General features: G+C 34.0%; 1 protein-coding gene across 13 annotated transcripts in view; it reads right to left on the bottom strand.

The window, feature by feature from the left end:
• Positions 1–24,319, bottom strand: part of ATF7IP2 (activating transcription factor 7 interacting protein 2) — a 73,578-nt gene that overhangs the window by 25,018 nt on the left and 24,241 nt on the right. For 11 of the 13 annotated variants that reach the window (XM_056806137.1, XM_016424005.2, XM_016424006.2 and 8 more), the window contains 3 exons: positions 23,369–24,231; positions 21,739–21,863; positions 2,779–2,913 (listed from right to left, as the gene is read on the bottom strand). In XM_056806137.1, coding sequence (XP_056662115.1) covers positions 2,779–2,913; positions 21,739–21,863; positions 23,369–24,221 — 1,113 coding nt within the window. In that variant the 5' untranslated portion in view covers positions 24,222–24,231. The remainder of the gene's footprint in view (positions 1–2,778; positions 2,914–21,738; positions 21,864–23,368; positions 24,232–24,319) is intronic. The other 2 variants (XM_056806141.1, XM_016424007.2) reach the window with 1 other exon arrangement.

The following is a 24,319-nucleotide window of genomic DNA, read 5'->3' as shown; positions in this document are numbered from 1 at the left end:
GATGTACATTTTGAATCAAAACGGTGACTGCTCAAATATCAAGGAATTAGTAGATTTGATGGCTAACAAGAAGTTTATTTTTTTCTAGGATGTTTTTTGGTTTGGCATTAAGATTTTACTCTATCCTTCAATTTTTTCCCCTATTCTCATGGCTTGAGAAAATATCTTAGAATATTTATTTTTAAAAAATCCAAATGAGATGATTAATATTGTGGATTTGTCTCATTCTATTGTTGATATGCTACAATTTCTTGCTGTGGACTAGAAGAGTGAACATGAAGGCATATCTCCACACAAACTCTTATACAAACTTCCTAAGAGGGGACTTACTTCATCATACATGTTAATGTCTCATATATTCTGACTTCTGTATTCAATCATCTTCCATGAGTTTCTCCCTCCATTCCACTTTATTTACATAGGATGATTCACACCCTGTTTATCTTGCTATCGTTCACAAATATTATACTTCATTTTCATGAACTCCAAAATTCCTTTATCTGATCGAAATCTTTTATCACACCATCTCTCCCCATGCTAACTCTACTCTTAGTTCTAACCATCACCTTTAACACCTCCATACTTTAATACTTTCTCAGGTCATTTCTGTTGCTCTGGTTTTGTTCCTCTCCCTTACCAATATTTACCCTTCCATGAACTCTACACTACCCTCTTCTCAAACATTTTTGTCTCCCTTTTCTTCTTCCTAAAGGCAGCTTGTCAACCCTCAAATATGGGTTAATTCCATCATCTATTTCTCATCCTCCTACTCATCTATTGCTAAAAAGTTAGAAAGTGTATGACATCTTACCTTTACTGGCCCCTCACTCTAGCATGGTAGTCTTCTTACCCTCCCTTAAAAGTTCTCTATCCAGCTCACTAAAGATGCTGTTCCAAACCTTCTCTCTTCAAGCTTTCACCAACAGTACAACCAAGAACCTTGTCTCATTCTTCACCCAAAAAAAACATATCGGGGGCAGCTGGGTGGCTCAGTGGATTCAGAGTCAGGCCTAGAGACGGGAAGTCTTAGGTTCAAATCTGGTCGCAGATACTTCCTAATTGTGTAACCTTGAACAAGTCACTTAACCCCCATTGCCTAGCCCTTACCTCTCTTCTGCCTTGGAACCAATACACAATATTGATTCTAAGACTGAAAGTAAGGGTTTTTAAAAAAAGTATCTATTACCAAAGAATGCCCTCTTGATATTATCTCTCACTAGTTTCTCATTCTCTAGTCTCAGATGAAGAGCCATTCCTCCTCTCATCTTCTCTAGATTTCTCTTATCTGTACTACACTGCCTACAAATATACCTGTGCCCCATCACTCAAACTTAAAAATATCCTTTCTAGAGTCTATCATCCTAGCTAGCTGTCATCCAATCTTTCTCTTTCTTAGTTAAACTCTTAGAAAAAGCTATCAATGTTCAGTGCTTTCATGTTTTTTCTTTTCTCTCATAAACCCCCTGAAATCTGATTTCTGAACTCATCATTCAACTAATGCTGGTTTTTCCAAAGTTATAATTAATTGATCTCTTAACAAACCTAATGGCTCTTTCTTAGTCCTCATTCTCCTAGACCTCTAAATAGACTTTGGTATTGCTAATCATCTCCCTTCTGATATTCTTGATACTGCTTTTTCTGCTAGATTTTCATTGATCTCATGACCACTAATTATAAGTACACCCATTTGATCTGTCTTTATATATTCTTTCACTTGTTGATATCATCAAATTCAATTATCATTACTATGTTGATGATTCCCAGATTTAAAGCTTACGTCCTACTTTTTCTCCTGAGCTTGAGTCTCACACAGCCAACTTGCCTGTGGGACACAATGATGTAAATGTTTAGACATGTCAAACTCAATACATTAAAAACAGAATCCAGTATACCTTTCCTTGAAAATTCTTCTCTCTTCTGAACTTCTAAAGTACTGGCAAGGGCACCACTATCCTCTCAGTCATCTAGGTTAGCAACCTGGTTTCCTCCACAACTCCTTCTTCTCACTTACCCAGTAAGTTGCCAAATCTAATTTCTACCTCCATTATATTTCTCAAATACATCTCCTCCTTTGTATTCCCACAGGCATCATGATCACCTCTCTCCTGGACTATTGCAAAAGCCCCTACATTGTTCTCCATCATGTTTTTCTCTATTCCAATCTAACCACCACTAAAATGCCAAGGTGATTTTTCTAAAATATATGTATGAGTGTGTTATTCCTAACCCTCTCAATACACTCTCGCCACTCCTCATTGCTTATATCAAATAAAAACTCTTCTATTGGGCATTTAAAACTCTTCACAACTTAGCCTCTTCCTAATCTTTCTGGTCTTTTGCATTACTTTCCTTCACAAATACTATGCTCTTTACTAGCCTCTTGCCAGTCCTTAAACACAATGCTCCACTTCCCATCTCTGTGCCTTTGCAATGGTTGTCCTCTATGCTTAAAATATTCCCTGCAAGATTAGCTCAAAATCTACCTAATGAACGAAGTCTTTCTTAGGCTCCTAAATTGCTAATCTCTTCGCTCTACAGTTCTCATCCATCTACAATGTATGAATCTTGGATATAGGTAGGTAGGATAGTTTACAAAGTAAACACAGATTTTTTGTTTGTTTAGTTTTTTCTATGTATTTCCTGTGTTTTGCAAAGTATTCTGGTAAATGCATGTTGAGAGATTGAAAATTCAACATCCAGACCTACTACTCAAATAGATAGACTCCCTAAAACATTCGATTGAGGTCACAATATCATTCTTTCCAGAAGCAAACTTACAAGAAGTTGGATAGCTATTGCTTCATGCTTTTTTCTGCACTGGGTCTTGTCAACTCGTTCATTTAGTTCCTTCAGCTTACTGTCAAATATTTTGTAATTTACAATGCAGACCTCCTGTCGAATCAAACACTTAACCTAGAAATTAAAAATAAAAATGCTACATTTCAAGTTAAAAGCTCATGTATTGAGGATTATTTTCTACTTCTTGAAACAAAAACAGATTATCTATCTCCCTCTAATTCCTCAAATTTACTCTCTTCTGGCGAGAGTCATAATAATAAAAAGGTCATCTTAATACGTTAAATTAAAAAAAAAAGACCATTTTCCCCTTCTAAATTACATGCACTCATTAGGGTATGTATGCAATTTTTTATCTAGTTACTGAGCCAAGTTTTAGTTTGAATTTATTAAAATTCAAAATATTCCATTTAATACTTGATAAAAAATTCAATGCAACTTCATTAAGTTAATCCTAACTAAACTTAATCCTAATAGATATCTTTAGAGTCAAATCTTTCCTAAAGGATTATTAATAGAACTAATCCAATATAATTTTAATAAGTTAAAAATTATGTTATGCTTCATTTATCCAGAAACATTAGAGAATAAAGTAATGTACCTAAGTAAATCTTGACCCATCACCAATTTTTTAAAAAAGCATCCTTTTAAAAATAGAATGATAGGATGTGAATATTTAAAATCAAAAGCTAACTTTAGCCAATTGGAGAAATATATGCTACCCTAGTAAATACAGGGATTACTATGGCCAGCAAAGGCACTGAGCACTAAGAGTAGGACTGGAGAGGGATGTGATTGGCATGGAAAGGAGAGTGACTGGAGCAGAACTGATATTCAGGGTGTCTGCTCCTGGGTACCAAGAGCAGAGCCTTTTATTGAAATCTTAGGGTACAGGGGTACATGACAAAAAGTACAATACGTGATACAAGTAGGCAGGTGGCTACTTCAAAAGAATTCCAAAATTAACAAGTGCATGGATTATGTAAGGACTTGCCGAATTTTCCTTTCAAGTTATAGTTTTAAAATGTATACAAAAAACATTTATCTGTACTTAGAATAATTAATTCAGGACACTTCCTGGACAAGGAATTGCTTTTGGCAAGGATATCTTGTTCCTTCCTGGATCACTACTTCAGGTTTATTCATAAGTACATTTTCTTCTTATTCATGAGTATGTCTGAGGACATCTAGGTTCATCCTGGATCTATGCTTCATAGGTTGATTGTACAGAATTAACTATTTATGAAATCTTAACCCATAGATAGATCCTCAACTCAGGTATGTTCCTTAACTTTCCATGGCTGGACCAATACTTTTGCACTGACCTCAGGGTGACAACTTTAGATCATTCATGTGTAGGTTATCCATTATAGTATCCACAGGGGTAAGGCAAAAACCCACTCATATCTCCTTAGTATTTGACATTTTATAAATGTTTAAAACAACATTTATAAGAAACAAAACGAGAAAGAAATTAAAAGCATAAACACTGACAGTGAGAAGAAAAACATTACTATTTTTAAAATGAAATGTTATCATTTACTTAAAAAGCCTCAAGGAACAAGTAAAGAAATTAATAAGTCAATTAATAGTTCTAGTACAGTAATAGATATAATCATTAGCATTTCTATATTATAATGCCTAAAAACAGGATGAAATGATAGAAAAACCACATTCATAATTATCACAAAATACATAAAATTAGGAGTCAGTCTTTGAAGATTATGTGCCAGATACTGTGCTTACACAATGAGGAGACAAGAAAAGCAACAGCCCATGCTCTTAAGGAACATACATTCAAATGGAGGCAGTGACATGTAAATTATTAAAAATATATTAAAAAAAGAAAGACAGAACAGATGGAAGTGAAATCTTAGAAAGGAAATAATTTAAGTCTAGAGAAAGACCTGTAAAAGATGAGACCTGAATTGAGACTTGAAAGAAGTCAGGGAAACTAATAGTTGGGGGTGAAGGAGCAGAACATTCTAGAAATCAAGAATAATCAGAATGGTTAAAAGCTAGGAGATGGAATATAATGCTCAAGGAATTTCAAGTAGGAGAGTGTGGCTATATCATAGTCTGTAGAGAGGAGTAAAGAGAAAAAGATGGAAAAGGGCAGAAACAAACAGATTATAAAAAGCCATAAATGGTAAAGACAACTTTACATTTGACCCTAGGATGCCACTGGAATTTGAGCAGCAGAATGGTGACATGGTTATAATTTAAAAAAAGAATTTTTTTTTTCAAAATGGAGGATATATTAGAGTGAGGCTTGAAGGCTATAAACCAGTTAGAAGGCTACTGCAACAGTTCAAGTGAATAATGACCACAACTAGGGTTGTGGTTGTAAGTAGAAAGGAGACATAAGAGAATATATAAAGATATAAATGACAAGATTTGGCAAAAGATTGGTTAGGTTAGGTGAGTAAAGAGTCAAGGATGGTCCAAAGATTGAAAGCTAGTATAGGGGAAAATTTTTATCTCTAAAAACTTACATCAATAAAAGAGTAGATCAATGAATTGGGTATGCAACTAAAAAACCATAACAAGAACAAATTAGCCCCCTCCCCAATTAAACACAATAGGAAATCCTGAAAATCAAGGGAGAGATTAATAAAAGTGAAAGAAAACCATTGAACTAATAAATAAGATGAGGGGTTGGTTCTATAAAAAAATAAGTAATAGATAAACCTTTGGTTAACTTCATTGAAAAAAAAAAGAAAACCAAACTACCAGTAACAAAAATGAAAAAGATGAAATTATAACCAATGAAGAAGAAAATAAAGCAATTATTGAAAGTTACTTTGCCCAACACTATCAATAAATCTGACAACCTAAGTCAAATAGATGAAAACTTACAAAAATATAAACTACTGTAAGAGTTCATTAAAATTGGTTTTGTTCAAATTAAGAGTTATAAGAGATTGCTGTGGTTACCGTTTATAAAAATTAATTCTTAAGTCACGAGGCTGTTAGTAGTTTTATTACAACAAAGTAGAGATACTAAAGGAGGAAATGTAGGAAGGAGGTAGAAAATATTGCCTAGCCTAAATCTGGATTCAAGTGTCTCACCAAAGAGAGCATTCCACCAAAGATAAGAGACTCTTCAACCCAAGTGAGTCACCGAAGCCGAACTACTTGAACCACCAAAGCAGAATCTCTAACTGAATGAAATCCAACACAGCAGAATCCCTCCAACATTACCGTCACTTCCGGTCTCTCTGGTTTCTATTTCCTTTCATTGTGGGCAGGTCTATCACATCTCAGGAACCAATGTGAATTTTAGATTTATTCCAACCTGCTTAGTCTTTAGAATTTTAGCAACCAGGAATGTATACACCCCCACTTAAGGATTAACTGTAGAGGAGGATGGTCTATGCCTGACACGTGCTAGCAAGTGACAAATCAGAAACAACTGACTCCGACCCCCTGGGCAGTCCTAAGCCAAGCTTAAGCCACCACCGGTAGATATATGTAAGACACTGGAAGTGATGTAAAGAACTGCCTATATATTTTGCGTCACTTCCTGTGAGGCTCTTTCAGAGGTGTTGGGAGTGTTTAGCAGCGTTTGGAATGCTTGCAGCTTGGCGGACTTGGTGTTGGGAGTTTACTGGGAGGAGCTCTATAGCGTGGACTAGGTGAGATTTCCCTGAATCAGACTTGGTGAGTGAGAAGCTCAGCTTTTCCTTGATCTTCTGAAGGCACTATCCTCCAAGGAAGCCCCTCATCTTGGAGGAGGCCTTGCGGCTGGAAGCCGAGCTAGATTTAAAATCTTCTGAGAAGGCCCCTTGGCTGAGGCCTCTGAACTCCCCTTGGCTTAGGCCAGGTTGGAACAGATCTTCTACCCTTTCCCTCTTCTCCTTCTTCTTAATTTCTTCCTTCTATTGTAAATAAATCACCATAAAATCCCATACAGACTTGAGTATTTCATTGGGATTGAATTTAAATCCCTGGCGACCACAAATATAATATATTCATGTCAACCCTAAATTTTAACCTTAACAACAATCATAGTTTCTTAATTTGCCTGACACTGCTAGGGGGGAGGTGAAACCTTGTGGGATCCACTTCCAGTCTTTGAGGGTATGAACTTTCTTTTCTAGTAAAAGGTTCTTAAAAGTGTTTGACTAACTAAGTGTGAGAGGAGGGGCACTCCAAAAGTTCTCAACTTAAAATAAACAGTGGATAATTCCATTTACACACTACTCAGATGAACAAATGAGAATATAGACTACTTAAACAATACAATGACAGAAAAAGAAATTGAATAAACCATTAAATAACTGCCTTAGACAAAGGGCACAGGACCAAACGGATTCAGAAACAAATTCTCCCAAACATTCAAAGAACAACTAGCACCAATACTATATCAACTATTTAGAAAAATAGGGGAAGAGAGAATCTTTTCAAACTTCTCCCTAAAGAACACTGATATAAAAATTTTAAATAAAATACTAGCAAGGAAAGTATAGTATTATATCACAAAGACCACACACCATGATCAGGTGTGTTTTATGCCAGAAATGCAGGGATATTTGAAGAGTAGGAAAACTATCAGCATTTAATTGGTCATGTCAATAGCAAAACCAACAGAAATCATGATTATTTCCATAGATGCAGAAAAGGCTTCTTTTTAAAAAATCTAATTATTTACAATATTTTTCCATGGATATACCCGATTCATGACTCTCCACGCTCCCATTTCCTACCCCCTCCCAGAGCTGACAAGCATTTTCCAGTTTTTTTGCAACCACAAAGACTACAGCTATGAATATTTTTGTACACATATAGTATCTCTTTGAGATATAAGCCCAGCAGTGCTATGGCTGGAACAAAGGGTAGGCATTCTTTTAAAACCCTTTGGGCATCGTTTCAATTGCCTTTCAGAATGGTTGGACCAATTCACAACTCCATCAGCAATGCATTAGTGTCCCAATTTTGCCACATCCCCTCCAACATTTATTATTTTCCTTTACTGTTATATTGGCCAGTCTGCTATGTGTGAGGTGGTACCCTCAGTTGTTTTGATTTGCATTTCTCTAATTTAGAGATTTAGAACACTTTTTCATGTCCTTATTGATAGTTTTGATTTCTTTATCTGAAAATTGTCTATTCATGTCCCTTGCCCATTATTCAATTGGGGAAGGCTTGATTTTTTTTTTATGCAATTGACTTATTAGTTCCTTATATAGTTGGGAGGTTAAACCTTTGTCAGAGAATTTTGTTATAAAAATGTTCTCCCAGTTTGTTGTTTTCCTTCTAATTTTGGTTGCATTGGTTTTATTTGTACAAAACTTTTAAAATTTGATATAATCAAAGTCATTCATTTTACATTTTGCAATGTTCTCTATCATTTGCTTGGTCTGAAATTCCTTCCTTTCCCACAGATCTAACAAGTATACTATTCTAGGTTCACCTAATTTATTTATGATTTCACTCTTTATATTTAAATCATTTACCCATTTTGAATTTATCTTGGTATAGGGTGCAAGATGTTGATCTAAACCTAATTTTCCCCATACTGTTTTCTAATTTTCCCAGCAGTTTTTGTCAAATAGTGATTTCTTGTCCCAAAAGCTGGGATCTTTAGATTTATCAAACACTAACTTGCTGAGGTCATTTACCCCTAGTTTATTGCACTTATCCACCCTTCTGTCTCTTAGCCAGTACCATATTATTCTGAAGGCCATTGTTCAGAAAAGGCTTCTGAAAAACTACTAATACCTATTCCTTATAAAAAACATTAGAAAGCAGTGGAATAAATGGAACCTTCCTTAAAGTGATCAATGCCACTCATCTAAAACCATCTGCAAGTATTATCTATACTGGGGATAAACTAAAACCCTTTGCAGTAATATCTGAGGTGAAGCAAGTATTCTTATTATCACTATTATTTAATACTGTACTAGAGATGCTAGCTATAGCAATAAGAGAAGAAAAAGAAATTGAAGGAATTATAATAGGCAATGTGGAAACAAAGTTATTACTCTTTGCAAATGATACCTATTCAGTGTCATACCAATCAATTACACAATAACCAAAGACCAAGAATATCATGGGAATCAATGAAAAAAAATATGAAGGAAGGAGGCCTAGCTATACCAAATTTCAAACTAAAGTCGTAATCATTAAACCACTCTGGCTAGGAAACAGAGTAGTGTATCAATGGAAGAGATTAGGTAATTAACACATGGCAGAGTTAATTTCCCTATTAGCTTAGTGTTTGACAAACCTAAAGATCCAGCCTTTTGAGGAAAGAACTCACCATCTGATAAAAACTGCTGGGCAAACTAGAAAACAGTTATGGAAGAAACTAGGCACAGACCAACATCTCACTTTACCATGATAAAACCGAAATGGACACTCATCAAGAAACAAAGGATGAGGCTATAAATAAATTAGGGGAAAATGGAAAAGTTTACCTGTCAGACTTATGGAAGAATTTATGACTAAATAAGCCACTGAGAACATAACAAAAAAATGGATAATTTTAATTACATTAAATTAAAAAGGGTTTATACAAATAAAACCAATGCAGCCAAGGTTAGAAAAGAAAAAACAAATCTGGAAAAAAGGTTTTTAGCAAATGTCTGACAAAGGAAATATTTTTAGCATCACTTTTTGTAGTTGCAAAACTAATGGGATATCCATCAGTTGGAGAATGGCTGAACAAGTTGTAGTATATATTTGTAATGCTTTACTATTGCCCCTTAAGAAATGATGAATAACATGAGTTCATAAAAACCTGGAAAAACTTATATGAACTCATGCACAGTTAAGTGAGCAGAACAAAAGAACAATGTATACTATATATACATAAAAAATCTAATATTATATATATATATCAAAAAATATTGTTTGATGATCAACTGTGAAGGACTAAACTATTATTAGCATCTTGGGGGGGGCAGTCAAGATTAATGGATGTGATATGGATGAAGAACCAACAAAAGTGACTGAGAAGGAGTGTTTGGACATAAAGACACAGTGAGCAGTATCAGGAAAACTTAGTGAATAGTATCTAGTCAAACACTACAGGAAGATCAAGGATAAAGACTGAAAAAAGGCCAATATATATGGTACCAAAGAGTTCTCAAAATGAGAATTTTAAACTATTAACCATAATATAAAATAATATTCCAAGTTACTAATAAGAAAAATGCAAGCTCATACAACACAGGTTTCATTTCACACTTAGCAAATTGGCAAAGATGACAAACACTTAATGTGTAGAATATTGCATACTAATCCAATATAGTCAAAGTAGTGCTTGGTTTTACTGAACTGTTCAAAGAATCATGAATCTACAGTTGAAAGGGTGCTCAGAGGCAACCTAGAAAAACTTCCTAATTTCAGCAAATGAGAAAACAGAAGTCCAGGAAGGCTAAGCAACTTTTCCAAGATCATTTAAAACCTTTTTGTTCTAAGATTTACTGGTTTGGTGGGTGCAGGGATTTAACTGGGAATGAATGTGAAGTAAAAATAAAAGGCCTTTTTCTAAACCCAAAACTCTATCCATATATTTCTTTTACAAAATAAGATTTTATTTTTTCCCAATTATATGTAAAAATAATTTTTAACATTTTTTTAAACTTAACAGTTTTTATTTTCTTTGTTCCTCCACTCTGCTCCATGTCTCACTGAGATGGCAAGCAAGTTATTCAGGAATAGTCTATGCAAAATATATTTCCATGTTAAGTCATACTGTGAAAGGAAAAACACAGACAAGAAAAATAAAGAAAAAATTAAAAAGTATGCTTTGAAATGCATTCAGCCTCCAACAGTTTTTTTCTCTGGAAGTGGAGAGCATTTTTCATTACCAGTGCTTTGGAATTGTCTTAGGTGTTTATTGAGAATAGCCAAGTCATTAATAGTCAATTGTTGTATAATATTATTGTTACCATGTACAATGTTTTCCTGATTCTGTTCACATAAGTCTTTCCAGGTTTTTCTGAAGCATTCTGCTCGTCATTTCCATTACAATCATATACAACTTGTTCCGCCATTCCCTAGTTAATAGGTATCCTCTCAATTTCCAAATCTTTGCCACCACAAAAGAACTGCCATATTTTTTTAATATATAGGTCCTTTTTTAAAAAAAAATCTCTTTTGGATACAGACCTAGTAGCGATGAGTCATAGGGTAGACGAAGTTTAATTGCCTTTTGGCATAGTTTCATATTGTTCTCTAGAATGATTCACAACTTCACCAGTGCATTAGTGTCTTGATTTTCCTACATCCCCTCTAACACATTTCTCTTTTCTAAAATACTAGCTAATCTGTTAGGTGTGCTTAGGGTTGCTTCAATTAGCATTTTTCTAATCAATAATGATTTACAGCATTTTTATGACTATATCTTTGATTACTTCATCTAAAAACTGCCTATTCATGTTCACTGGCATTCATCAAATGGGGAATGACTTGTGTTCTTATAAATTTGACTAAGATTTTCTATATATTTGAGAATTGAAGTCTTTATCAGAGAAATTTGCTGTAAAATGTTTTCAGCTAAGATTACTGTGTATTTTTCTCTACTCCCCTCCTCCATTTAGCCTATCCTCTCTTTCCCTTCATCCAGTCTATCCTGAAAACTGAGGGGAAATCCTTCATTTGGTAAATGGCTAAACAAGTTATGGTATATGATTGGAATAGATTACTATTGACCATAAGACAAGACAAGCAGGATGATTTAAAAAATACCTGCAAAGGTTTATGTGAACTGATACAAAGTGTAGCAAGTAGAATCAGAATATTGGACAAAGTAATAGCAATGCTGTATGACGATCAACTGCCAATGACTTAGCTTTATATCAACAAAAATGATCCAAAAAGATTCCAAAGGATTCATGATGAAAAATAATCTCTACCTCTGGAGAAAAAATTGATGGAATATAAATGCTGATCAAAGCACACCATTTTTCAATTGATTTTCATCCTGAGTTTTTTTCTTGTATGTGTGATGTGTCTTTCACAAATTGACAAATATGGAAATATCTATTGATTGATACAACAAATACAACATATATCATATTGCCTGCCATTTGAAGGAGGGGGATGAGAAGGGAGAGAATTTGGATGGCAAAATGTCAGGGAAAAAATGTTCAAATTGTTTCTACAAGCAATTGGGGAGAAATAATATTATTGAAGAAAACTAAAAAAAGATAGAATGCCCCTCTGTCCCAATGTTTTCCTTCAATCTGTCTCCCCTAACCTGTCACTCATCTTGTTCCCCTTACTTCTTTGTACAGTAAAACAGATCAAACTGACTGAGAATTACTCCCTTTTTGAGCCAATTCCAATCAGATTTAAGTTTCAAACACTACCTATCTCCAACTTCCTCCAACGTCCTCTTCCACTGTAATAGCTTTTTCACACCTCTTTTGGGTAAGATAATCTAACCCATTCTACTTCTCCATTCCTCTTCATTTTATTTTTTTAGAAATCACTTCATCACACCTATGCTCTCTCTCTATATATATACTTCTTCCAACTGCCCTAATAACAATAAAGTTCTAGAAAGTTACAAATATCATCTTCCCAACCTTACTGGATCCCTTATGACATTTCTTTCCTATTTACCTTTTTATGCTTCTTGAGTCTTATATTTGAAGGTGAAATTTTCTATTGAGCTCTTATTTTTTCACCAAGAGCTTTAAAATTCCATTTCAGTGAATGCTATATATACCCCCTCCCCATACTCAGTTTTGCTGGGTTGGGTGATTCTTGGTTGCAATCCTACTTCCTTCTCCTTCTAGTATATCTGATTTCTAAGTCCACTGATTCTTTAATGTAGAAGCTACTAAATCTTGTGTTATCCTGACCATAGCTCCATGAAGTTTGTTTTTTACAGTTTTTTTAATTAAAAAAATATTTTTTCCCCAATTACATAGAGACACAATTTAAATAATCATTTTCTGACATTTTGGATCCATGTTCTCTCCTTCCCTGGTTTCCTTTCCAGAGAGAACAGGTAATGTGATTGAGGTTATATAGGTGCTATGACACAAAACATATTTTTTAACATATTGCAAAAGACCCAAATTATTTATCTAAAGAAAAAATTCATGAAGGAAATGAAGTGATAAATGGTTTGCTTCGCTCTGCATTTAGACTCCATCAGTTCCTTCCTTGTTATGATTCTCTCAGATCCATGCACTTGTGATAATAAATGATCATCATACATTATTACTTTTATTGTGTATAATGTTCTAGTTCTGCTCACTTTACTCTGCATCATGTAAGGAATTAAATTTATGGGTTTGACTAAATATATAAGAATTCTAAAATATGGTGGTTGCTGATTTAAGATATTATAGCTCAAGTCAAAATGACTTTAATAGCTTTATTTACAAAGAGTTAGAAAGAATGAAAGTAGAGAAATGTAAAAAGGGGATAGAGAAGATGTCTAGGCTATCAAACTTTGTAAATATTGTTCTAGTGCTCAGCTCCGTCTGACAGGGCTTGTTAACCATCGACCTGAGGACCTGGTATTCTATCCACACAGCCTCCTCCGAAATGTGAAGGCCTCTCCAGAACTAATCTCTCTCCAGAAGCCAGGAAAGGAAGGCCAGCCCACTCACCCAAGAACCAAGGTCCCAAGTTAAAGCTGAGATCCAAGTCCAAAGTCACCTCCAAGGAGCAGGTCACTAGCCGAAGCTCCAAACCAAAGACTTTCAGGACTTTTTATAGTTCTTTTTCCATGTCACTTTCTGTCCCTTCCCCTCTTCATAGGGGCCAATCACAGCTTCAAAATTGTCTAGCATTGCCCAGGGGGGCAGTGTCTACAGGATCTACCTCTCATCCTCTGAAGGTGTCATCTCTTATCAAAGGATTCACAAGTTCCTGATTGATTGGGTTAAAAGAGTGGAGCTCTCCAAGTAAGTGACTTGTGAATTCACTTACTTGATGGCTAAAAAAGTGTAAAGTAGGGGTTAAAAAAGGGTTTCTTGATTAACTCAAAATAGACAAAGAGAATAAAGTATTCCCTTTCATAATCACTTTCCAGATTTTTCTTTTGTGACCATCTTGCTTGTCATTTTTCATGGCGCAATAGTATTCCACTACAATCACATACCACAACTTGTTTGGTCATTCCTCAAATGATGAACATTATGTCAGTCTTCAATTCTTTTCTAATACAATATTCCTTTCTATTCCCATTCAGTTTTCTATACAGGACTATCAAATCTAAGTTTTCAAAAATTGTATTCACCTCCTTAATTTCTCTTAACTACTATATGATACTATTAGATACTATACCTAGGTAATGCGGTTAAGTGACCTGCCTAGAGTCATACAACTAGAAGTGATCTCCCATTTCTAGGTCTGATTCTTTATCCACTGAGCCACCAAGCTGCCCTGGTGAACATGTTAAATATTGATATTGCTTCACTGTCTATGGTACCTTTTATCAAGATGTAATTTCTTTCATTTCTTTTAATTAGATCAATTTTCACTTTTACTTTGTCAGAAATCATAACTTCTACCTGGTTTTTAACTTTAGCTGAAGCATAATAAGGTCCATGAAATGTAAGTTTTTTTTTTTTTCTGGCTACTTGTAATGTTTTCTTTGACCTGGAAGCTCTGGAATTTCATTTTGAGATCTTTCAGGAGGTGATTGGTGGATTCTTTCAATTTCTATTTAATATTTGGTTCTAGAATATCAGAGCAGTTTTCTTTGTTAATTTCACAAAAGCTGAATCTCAAAAAATAATAATTTCTCAAAAAAAATGAGAATTTCTCCAAAAAAAAGTTTTCTCAAAAATTTTGATCATGATGAGATAGTTCACATTTTCTTCTATCTTTTAACACTTTTGATGGTTTTGTTTTATTTCTTGACATCTTATGGAGTCATTAGCTTCAACTTGCACAATTCTAATTTTAAGGAATTATCTTTTTCAGTGAGCTTTTGTATCTCCTTTCCTTAGTGCATTCTACTCTTTAAAGAGTCATTTTCTGCAATAAATTTTTGTACCACTTTTTCCATTTGGTCAATTCTGTTTTTAAAAAAGTTCTTTCCTTTAGTGGATTTTTGTGCCTCCTTTACCAAGCTGTTGATTCTCCTTTTATGAATTGTCTTGCATCACTCTCATTTCTTTCCCTAATTTTTCCTCCTCGACTCTTACCTAATTCTGAAAATCCTTTTTGAGCTTTATAGCAAGAAATGTAAGTGACTTGCCCAGGCGGACACCAAAAATCCCTTGGGGGACTGAAACCAATTCATATTTTCTGTTGAGGGTTTGGATGTAGCTATTTTGATTCTGTTATCATTTTATTTTTTTTACATTCTTTGTCATCACACTTTCTATGGTTAGATTTTTGTTGAGGTCATTTGCTCATTATAAATCTATTTCTATGCTTTTAACCTCATGTGAAAATTTGTTTCTGCTCCTGGGGTAGAGAGAGCACTGACTCCAAGTTCACTTTTTTTTTTGTTTGTTTTCAGAGATAGTTCTGGGGGTCTCTTAAGTTTTTAGTTCTTTCAAGATGGCATGATATAAGGAGAGGTGTGTTTGCTTCTCTTCTGGCCTGTGGTCTGATTTGTGAGTGACCACAAGCATTCTTTTCCACTCTGGAGCTGGGACTGCATCCTGCTTCCTTGTAGCCACAAACTGAAATGTTTAGTGTTCGTCCTTATTGAGGCTGTGACCTCAATTTGCATATGGGCAATTAAACAGGTCCCACACCCAGTGCTACAAAGGGAACCCCAAAATCTCCTTCTAACCAGCAATCTGAACCAATTACCTTTTGTGAGCTGAGAAGCTTCTGCTGCTGATTTAGTTGCCCTTTGAGACCTGCTTCTGACAATCTGGGCTGGCAGCTTTGCTGCTATCATGGAGGTACAACATCTGTACTGAACTACACTCCATTCCCACCCTGGGGAGACAGACCTTTCCTGCCACCCTTTTAAGTGGTTTGGAACTAGAAAATTGTTTCACCTTGTCCTTTTGTGGGTTCTGCCACTACAGATTTTCTTGTAAGGTATTATTTGAAAGTGTTTGGAAGGGAATTTTGGAGAGCTTAGATAGGTCTCAGTATTTTTTCCTCTATCTTGGTTCCATTAAAAAAAAAAAGACTATAGCAAGAAAAAAAGTTGCAGTTTAGATTCCTTACCTAAAAGCAAACTTTAAAACTAAAATGAATTTTAGTTATTAAATAAGCACAATTACAAAACATTCCTTGTCTCCATTTTTCCTGAAGAAATGGAATAATACTTAAATAACTGCAAAAATAGTAATGTCCCTTGATTCAACCAAACCACTAAAATTAGAAAGATAATTACCTAAAATAATTTATAGATGTAATGCTTTACAAGGAAAATTATATGATGTATTTGGAGGAGCAATAGGTTCTTGAGAACAATATATCTCAAGGAAACCGTTTTCATAGAGTAAGAATAAAGGAGTGTATATGACTTCCAGAGCTCAAACTTTTGTTAAAAAATCAATATACAACAAAGCTATTTGGTACTTTGGTAAGGAAAAAAAAATAGAGCAGCTTAGACCAGAAGTGTCAAATACAGTTTTTAGCTTGTACTCCTGAATGCAGAAGGACCAAATTAAAATGTATTTTACATACTAAAATATAAAAATATTTTATAAAAGAAATAAAAGTACAATTAAAATAGATAATATTAATATGTCATTTTAATAATACATGCCTACAAGGATCCTTATATGGTTCAGTTCCCCTGTTTTTATTTGATTTCAACACCACTAGTTTGTACAATCAAAAATTATGAAATTAGATTAATAATTAAGAGTGCAGTTGTCTTAATTACTAGAAAAAATACTTATTAGTTTGATTTAAAAGACAGTTTGACTACTTTGACTTAATAAAAAGGATAACTTCCCCATTTTTCTGAGCTGTAGCTTATTTGGAAGGGGTGATCGAGTCATCAGACATTCAATTATCAGGCATTGTCATGTGACTACCTGGTAATAAGTCATGGGTTGCTTAATACAGGATTTTCCAGAGGATAATAATGAACTCTGCTTTCCCTGCTGTCCTAGGCTCTAAAAATCTCCTCTTATAAATAAATCTCTATGTAAGCACACTCTTACCTTTGCCATTGAACAATTACATATATATTTAGTTGATTTTCCATCACAAAACTATTTTTAGCACCTCATATTATATATCTTTTTACTATATAAAAAGGACTTCTCTGGCTGTCAGAATTATCATAGACTTTCCAAGACTTCAGATTACTTTTTTTAATGGCAACTACTAGCCTTGCTTATAAATTTGGTTATGTTTGGATTTCTTTTACCTCAGTTTCTCTTTATCTGATTTTTATCACAATAAATCAAAAAAATTAAATAAACTCTCTTGCTTCATGTTTGAGGAATCCAAGAAAATAAACTATAAATGGTTCCATAACTGACAAAAGATCAAAGTATGTAAACAGACAATTCTCAAAGGAAGAATTTATCTTTAGTCATATGAAAAAATGCTCCAAATCACCAATGATTACAGAAATGCAAATTAAAGGAAAATGACAAATGTTAGAGGTGATGTGGGAATTTGGGAAACGAATACACAATGGGAGGAAGTGTGAACTGATGACAGCCATTTTGAAAGTTGAATTGTTTCTGTCTGCGTACAGTATTTCCTCCTTGACCTCAGAGCTCTTGAACTTGATTTGGGAGTTGTCATTTGGGAACTTATTGCAGGAGGTGATCTGTGGATTCTTTCAATATCTTACTTTCTTGTTCAAGAACACCAGAACAATGTTCTTGGATAATTTCTTATAATATGATTTCTAGGATTTTTCTATGGTCATGACTTTCAGGTAGTCGAATAATTTTAAAATAATCTCTCTCCTGGATTTATTTTCCAAGTCAGTTATATTTTCAATGAGATATTTCATATTTTTGTCTATTTTTTCATTCTTTTGATCTTGCTTTGTTGTTTCTGGATAAGTCTTGTGAAGTTATTAGAATCCATTTGTCAAATTCTAATTTTTAAAGAATGAATTTCTTTCAAGACTTTTTGATCCTCCTTTTCCATTTGGCTCATTCTATTTTTCATGGCACTCTTTTTTTCACTGGATTTTTTTGCCTCTTTTTCCAGTAGGTCAGTTCTGTTTTCTAAGGAATTTTTTTCCATTAGATTTTTTTGTATCTCCTTTTTCAATTGACCAATATTGCTTTTTAAGCTGTTGTCTTTTTGCATTATTTCATCTTTTCTCCATTTTTCTTCAACATGTCCTACTTGATTTTTGAATTTTTTGAGTGCTTTCAGTGTGAGATCAATTCCCATTTTTTAAAAAAGATTTTCTTGGATTTCATCATCCTCTATTGGTTCTTTTCTTTGTTCTTTTTCCCATAAAAGTTTGAAGATTACGTGTTTTTTGTTGTTGTTGTTGTTGCCATTTGCTAATTTTCCCAGCCTTTTTTTGTCTTGGGGCTGGCAATTCTGCAAGCTGCTCAACAATTCTGTCTTTTCTCTGTTGGTTTACAGGATTAGTCAGGGTGAGCTAAATTGCTCTGGGGCCAGCTTTAGAGGCTTGGAACGGCCCTGCCAGATGCACTTCTGGAACCCACTTGCAGGCTGGTGCCAGGGCCTGGGACTTCAAGTGAGGGGTATGAGGTGCTCTTTTGCTGGTGTAGCTCCTCTCCTGGGATCCTAAACTTAGCCTACACTCTATTTTAGAACTTAGCATGGTAGGTAGGGGGGGAGTGGGGAAGGGGGTCTCCTAGCACTCCTCTGTGTGCACTTATGCCTCTGGTTCTCCCTTATCCTATGAAAATCCATTCTTTCTGTCTACCTTTCAAGTTGTGTTCAGCAGAAGAACCCTATGACTCAGTCTTACCACTGGATTTGGATTCCTGTCTTTTTGACTTCAAAAATATTAGTATGGAAGGATAGTCAGAGCAACTTCAGCTATTGCTGCTAGTAAGCCACTATCTTGACTCTCATAATAATCATTTTGAAAAGCAATGTAGAACCACACCCAAAGGGCCATAAAAGTAGACAGGCCTTCTGATCCAGCAATAACATTGCTAGATCTGTATCTCAAAGAGATTAGAAAGGGAAAGTTACTGTCTGTATAAAAATATTTTTAGCAGTTCTTTTTATAGTGGCAAAGAACTGAAAACAAGAAGAAATGCCCATCAATTGGTGAATCGCTGAACAACTTGTGAGCAGAACCAAAAGAATATCATATACAGTAATAGAAATAATATTCCATGATCAACTCTGAAGGACTAAATTATTATCAGCAAAGCAAGGTTCTAAGACAAATGCAAGGATTCATGATGAAAAATGCTATCCACAGACAAAGAAGGAACTCTTAGAGCCTGATCACAGATCAAAGCATTCATTTCTCATTTTTTTTCCTTCCTGAGTTTTTTATTACACTTTTTAATGGCATGAATAATATGGAAATGTATATTGCAAAAAAGCACTAGTATAACCTATATTAGACTATTACCACCTCAGGAAGAGGGGGAAAAGGGAGGGGAAGAATCTGAATCACAAAATGCCAGGTAACAATTATCAATTATTTCTATGTGTAATTGAAAAAAAATTTAAGTTATTAAAATAAACAGTAATAGAGCTTATAAGTGACAGAATTTGGTTATAAACTAAATCCTTTGGTTGACAGTAATTATCCATTCTCTCATAGCAGCTAACCAAAATTCTTTATCTAAATCATGGAACTCTTGTCCCTAGGATGTGATAATTGTATTTTGACATAACTGGCTTCTTTTGTATTCCTATATATTTTCCTTTATACATTAAAAAAATAAAAACAAATTTTAAAAAATACCAAAAAACTATGAGTGGGAGAAGAGAAAGGGAGAAAATTCCTTTTGTGGAAAAAAAAATTGGAGCAACATGTTATACTACTTGCCAAATTAAGTTTCAAATGGACACCAAATATTAATAGAAAAGATTACTTCACAATGAAGCAGTTGGATGAACTGTGCAGAGCCTTAGGTGAGGAAGACTTATCTATGTAAATTCAAATCTGGCTGGAGACATTAGTTATTTGACCCTGGGCAAGTCACTTGACCTTGTTTGCCTCATTTCCTCATCTGTAAAATGAGCTGGAAAAGGAAATGGCAAATCATTCCAGTATCTTTACCAAGAAAACCCCAAATGGAGTTACTAAGAGTTGGGTACAACTAAAACAACTATGTAACAACTTCATCAAAATAAATTGGAGAATGGAAAGAAGTATCTTTCAGACTATAACTAGACTGCTAAATCAAACAATAAAATAAAGATAATTGCAAAAACCTCCCCTAAATCCCACATTTTCAACTATATAAAATTAAATGATTTTAAACAAATAAAATTCTTGCAGCTGAGAAAGGAAACTCTCGCTTGGGAAAAATACCATTGCATTAAGTATTTCTGAATGAAATCTGCTATCAAACACACATATACAGTACACATATATGTGGAATTAATGCAAATATGTAATCATAGAAGTCATTCCCTAGTAGATACATAAAGGAAATCAAGTTTTGAAAAGAAAGACTATAAATATCAAGCAGCCATTAAAAAAGTACTCCAGATTAATATTGCAATGCAGAAGCAAATTGCTGCTTCCTCATACCAGTTATTAGTCAACAAGCATTTGTTAAGTACCTACTATGTACCAGACTCTGTGTTAGATGGGACACAAATATAAAGGATGAAATAATCTCCATTATCAAGAAGCATATATTCTGATGGGGAAGACAAGAAAATAAATACGTATATAAGGAATACACAATAATTCAAAATAAATTAAAATATGGGAAGGAGGCACTAACTGTCTAGGGAAATCAGGAAGAGCTTCATGTTGAGAAGATGGTTCCTGAGCTGTGTGTCTCAAGAATAGGAGGAATTCTAGGAGGCAGAATAAGAATCCAGACCTGTGAGCATAGCCAATGCAAAGACATATAGAAAGGAGATGGCATGAGAAAATACAATTTGAAAATGAAAATAGTAAGAAAACAAAAAATCTCAACTAGTAAAGGTCTAGATAAGCTATATAAAGTCAGAAATAATGATACACTCTTAATGGAGCTGTTGATTGGTCCAACCATTTTATTTTTTATTTATTTTTATATATTTTAAAAATATTTCCCTATGTTTACATGATTCATTTTCTTTCCCTCCTCTTTTTCCTACCCCCTCCCAGAGTCAATAAGCAATTCCACTGGGTTGTACAAATTAGTCCAACCGTTTTAGAAAACAATTTGGTATTATGTTGTAATAAAAAGTCACTCATTATATTGTGTAACTTTTGATCTTGAGATTTGCTACTGGGTATATACTATAAGAAAATGAAATAATATTTATAGTAATACATTTTTGTAGCAGCAACCTAATCCTCTCCCTCTACCAAAATTGGAAACAAACTACATGCCAACTGGAAAGAACAAATTTTGCTAAGTAAACATATCTACAATAATATTCACAGTGAATATGTGAAATTCAGGGAAACAAGGAAAGATTATGAACTGATAGTAAAATAAGTAGAATAAAAAAAATATAAACAATGACTATAACATGAAGAAAAAGATCAATAAGATGAAGGTGATTAATTACCATAACTAAAAGATTAAGAAGCTTCTCCTTCCCTTCCACAGACAGATCAGATGGGTTATAGAGTTAGAGCTACAAGAGAGTTAATTTATGGAGAACACCCTATTCTTTGACAATGATTGATAAGTTATTACCATTTACAGAATTAGTTTAAATGTAGTAGGAAAGTTTGTTATTAAAAAAAACCAATGCCTAATCCTTTGGTAAAGTGAACACATCTTCTGTCTCCCTCATTTAATGTGTACAGTAACTTATGTTTCATATTTCCTTAAATCAAGTTTGCACAAAGTGAAATACACAGCTGCAATCTCAAAGATTTTACTCTTTGGGGATGTCAAGTGAAAATTTTCTGACTCATAAGTAAATGGTATAGATTACAAATAACAATTTTACCTGTTCAAACAGTGAGTTTTCTTCTTCCACAACTATACAAATGTTCTCATTAATTTCATTTGAAGTTTTCATGCGCTTAATATTCTCTTTGTTTCCTGAAAGAGCCCGTTTCTTTGAGGTGTTATCTTTTGAGAGAGGGAGAAAGAAAGGAAATGAAATTAACGTTTCCCTTTATGAAGGGACCAATTGGAATCGTCTACAGATTAGACATTTAGAATTACAGAAATCAACAGAGAGAAAAATAACAAAACAGAAATATTTAAAAGTTTTTTCTTCCAAAAGAATTGTTTAGGGAAAATACTTTACAAGTTAATCTTTAAAGTTTAGGTATTACTGACATTAAACTTCTTCCAAGATTTTGACTGCTACTGAAGGTTAATAATAACAAGAGAAAAATTAAGTCAATCATATAAGTAAGGGCCACTTAAGTTTAAATTTGTGTTACTAAGAAATTACTCAAATTCTTGACAAGATGCAGATAAATAAAATTTACTCCACACACACACAAAAGCAGTCTCTTGTGAATTACTGCTTTGCTATCTTGCTTAAGGATTGAAGAAAGTTGGCCCAAAGAAATTCATGAAATAAATATTTGGCCTGGTTGTTGCAATTATGTAACTGTACATCCACATTCAACTTGCTGCTGAATTGGAGATGTATTTTCTGGGAAAAGATAATATTCATAACATAATTAAATAAACTCTTCATTCTCTCTCTTACAAGTGATATTTAAAAGCTATAAAAATATGGGCGAGATGTTTTTAATAAGCCGTTTAAAGGCAAATCGTATCATGTAAGCAAGATATGATTAAATGTTTGGAGAACTGAATCATGCTGCTATAGTACCTCTTAAGTTTTCTTTTGAGCTTCACTGACTGACTTGGAGGATGAAGAAGGGGACTTGCAAAAACAAAATAATTCAAAATAAAAATCTTCCTTAGAGCAGATACCACCCCTATTTTTCTGATTTTTGAAATAAGAAACCTTAGTCCTAATTACTAGATTTTCACTCTATACTGTTCCCACATTTATCTTCTTGTTCACTACTTCAAAATATACTTATCCTTGAATTGTATACATATATCCAGTTCTATATAGAATTTTCTGCCAGATCTGAGCCTGTGAGTTGATCAGTGTTGGAAATTCTAGGTATGTAACAAAGTTTGCCTGAAATTTAGGATCATAAGGTTATATATTTAGAAATGTAAAGCATCTTAAAAGTTATTCATTTTAATCCCCTTATTTTAAAACCTAAGACCGAGAGAGGTTAAATGTCATACAGTGATTGGTTGAGCTAGGATTTGAACCCAGATTCTCTAACTCTAAATTCTGTGTGCTTTTGCAGTGTACCATCTTATCTACTTTAATGGTCCTGGAGAACTGTTTGGGGAAATGAAAAGTTCAACTGACTTCCATATGGTCACAAAGCCAATATTTATCAGAGGTAGAACCTGAACATGGATCTTCTTAACTCTAAGATTTGCTTCTATGCACTATATCCCACTGACTCTTGAGTATAAAGAATAAAATGCTTTTTATTATACTGACATATTTTTTATATTTGTCTATGTCAGGGTTAACTTAAGTCTAAATGAATGGGACTTTCTTATATTGTGAATAAAATACTTACTATTTGTTTCAAATGACGAATGCCATGTAGAGACTGTATTTCCATAGTCTATTCTACTTGAACAATTGATTTGATTGTATTCTTGTGTCTTCAAAAAATCACTTGTATCTTTCCTGACCTCAACTGGTCTTTTCAAATTAGATGTCTTGTTAGCCTTAAGATGAATGTTTGAATGTATAACTGAAATGGCTTCATTCTGCTGTGAGACGGGTGAATCCAAATGTGAGGTCACTTCTAACCTGGGACGTACGTGATTTCCTTTACCATTCCAAATACCATTAAAAGTTTTTTCTATATGACTGCCTAATATATAAGCTGGCTTGTTAATTAAACCATTCAACAAAATAGATGGGCTGCTGCTTGGTTTTGGATTCAAATCAACTTTAGCTTGCTCAAATGAAATTTTTTTTTCATTTGCTTTGTGTTCAGAACCACATGAAGTTTTCTGTAAGTCACTTGAATCTTGTATAAAAAGTTTCTTGCAAGAATCTTCTGTTTCACTGGGCCTGGTTGTTGGATCAATAACTTGTTCATTGACAAAGTTCATCTCTGAGTTGCTCTTTACTGCTTTTAGTGATAGTGCTAAAGTCTGAGGAAATGTTTCATTTTCCTGAGGGAGTATGGTATTTCTCCTTGAGTCCAGTAAGAAATTCTTCATATCAGAATTTTCACTTTTCTTATGTATAACATCCATCCTTAACTGCTGATTTCCACTATGTACATTATTCCTATCTATTGCTTTCAGTGTCTCAATATTTCCTGATTTATGCATATGTATTTGTTTCTGGAAACTTGTAGGCATGGTCTTTTTAGCTTTTAGTATCTTCTGGGCAGGTGGACCTGAACTTGCCATTTTTCATCTCCTAAAATTGAAAGCATTCTTTTTAAATATTTGACTTCCAATGACTTCTAGCTTCCCCACAGAACTCACCCAGTCCATTCAGCTTAGTC

This window comes from Monodelphis domestica, chromosome 7 (genome assembly GCF_027887165.1).
Source record: "Monodelphis domestica isolate mMonDom1 chromosome 7, mMonDom1.pri, whole genome shotgun sequence".
NCBI classification, from domain to species: domain Eukaryota; kingdom Metazoa; phylum Chordata; class Mammalia; order Didelphimorphia; family Didelphidae; genus Monodelphis; species Monodelphis domestica.
Note: the sequence above shows the minus strand (reverse complement) of the source record. Positions and strands in the feature narration are given on the sequence as shown.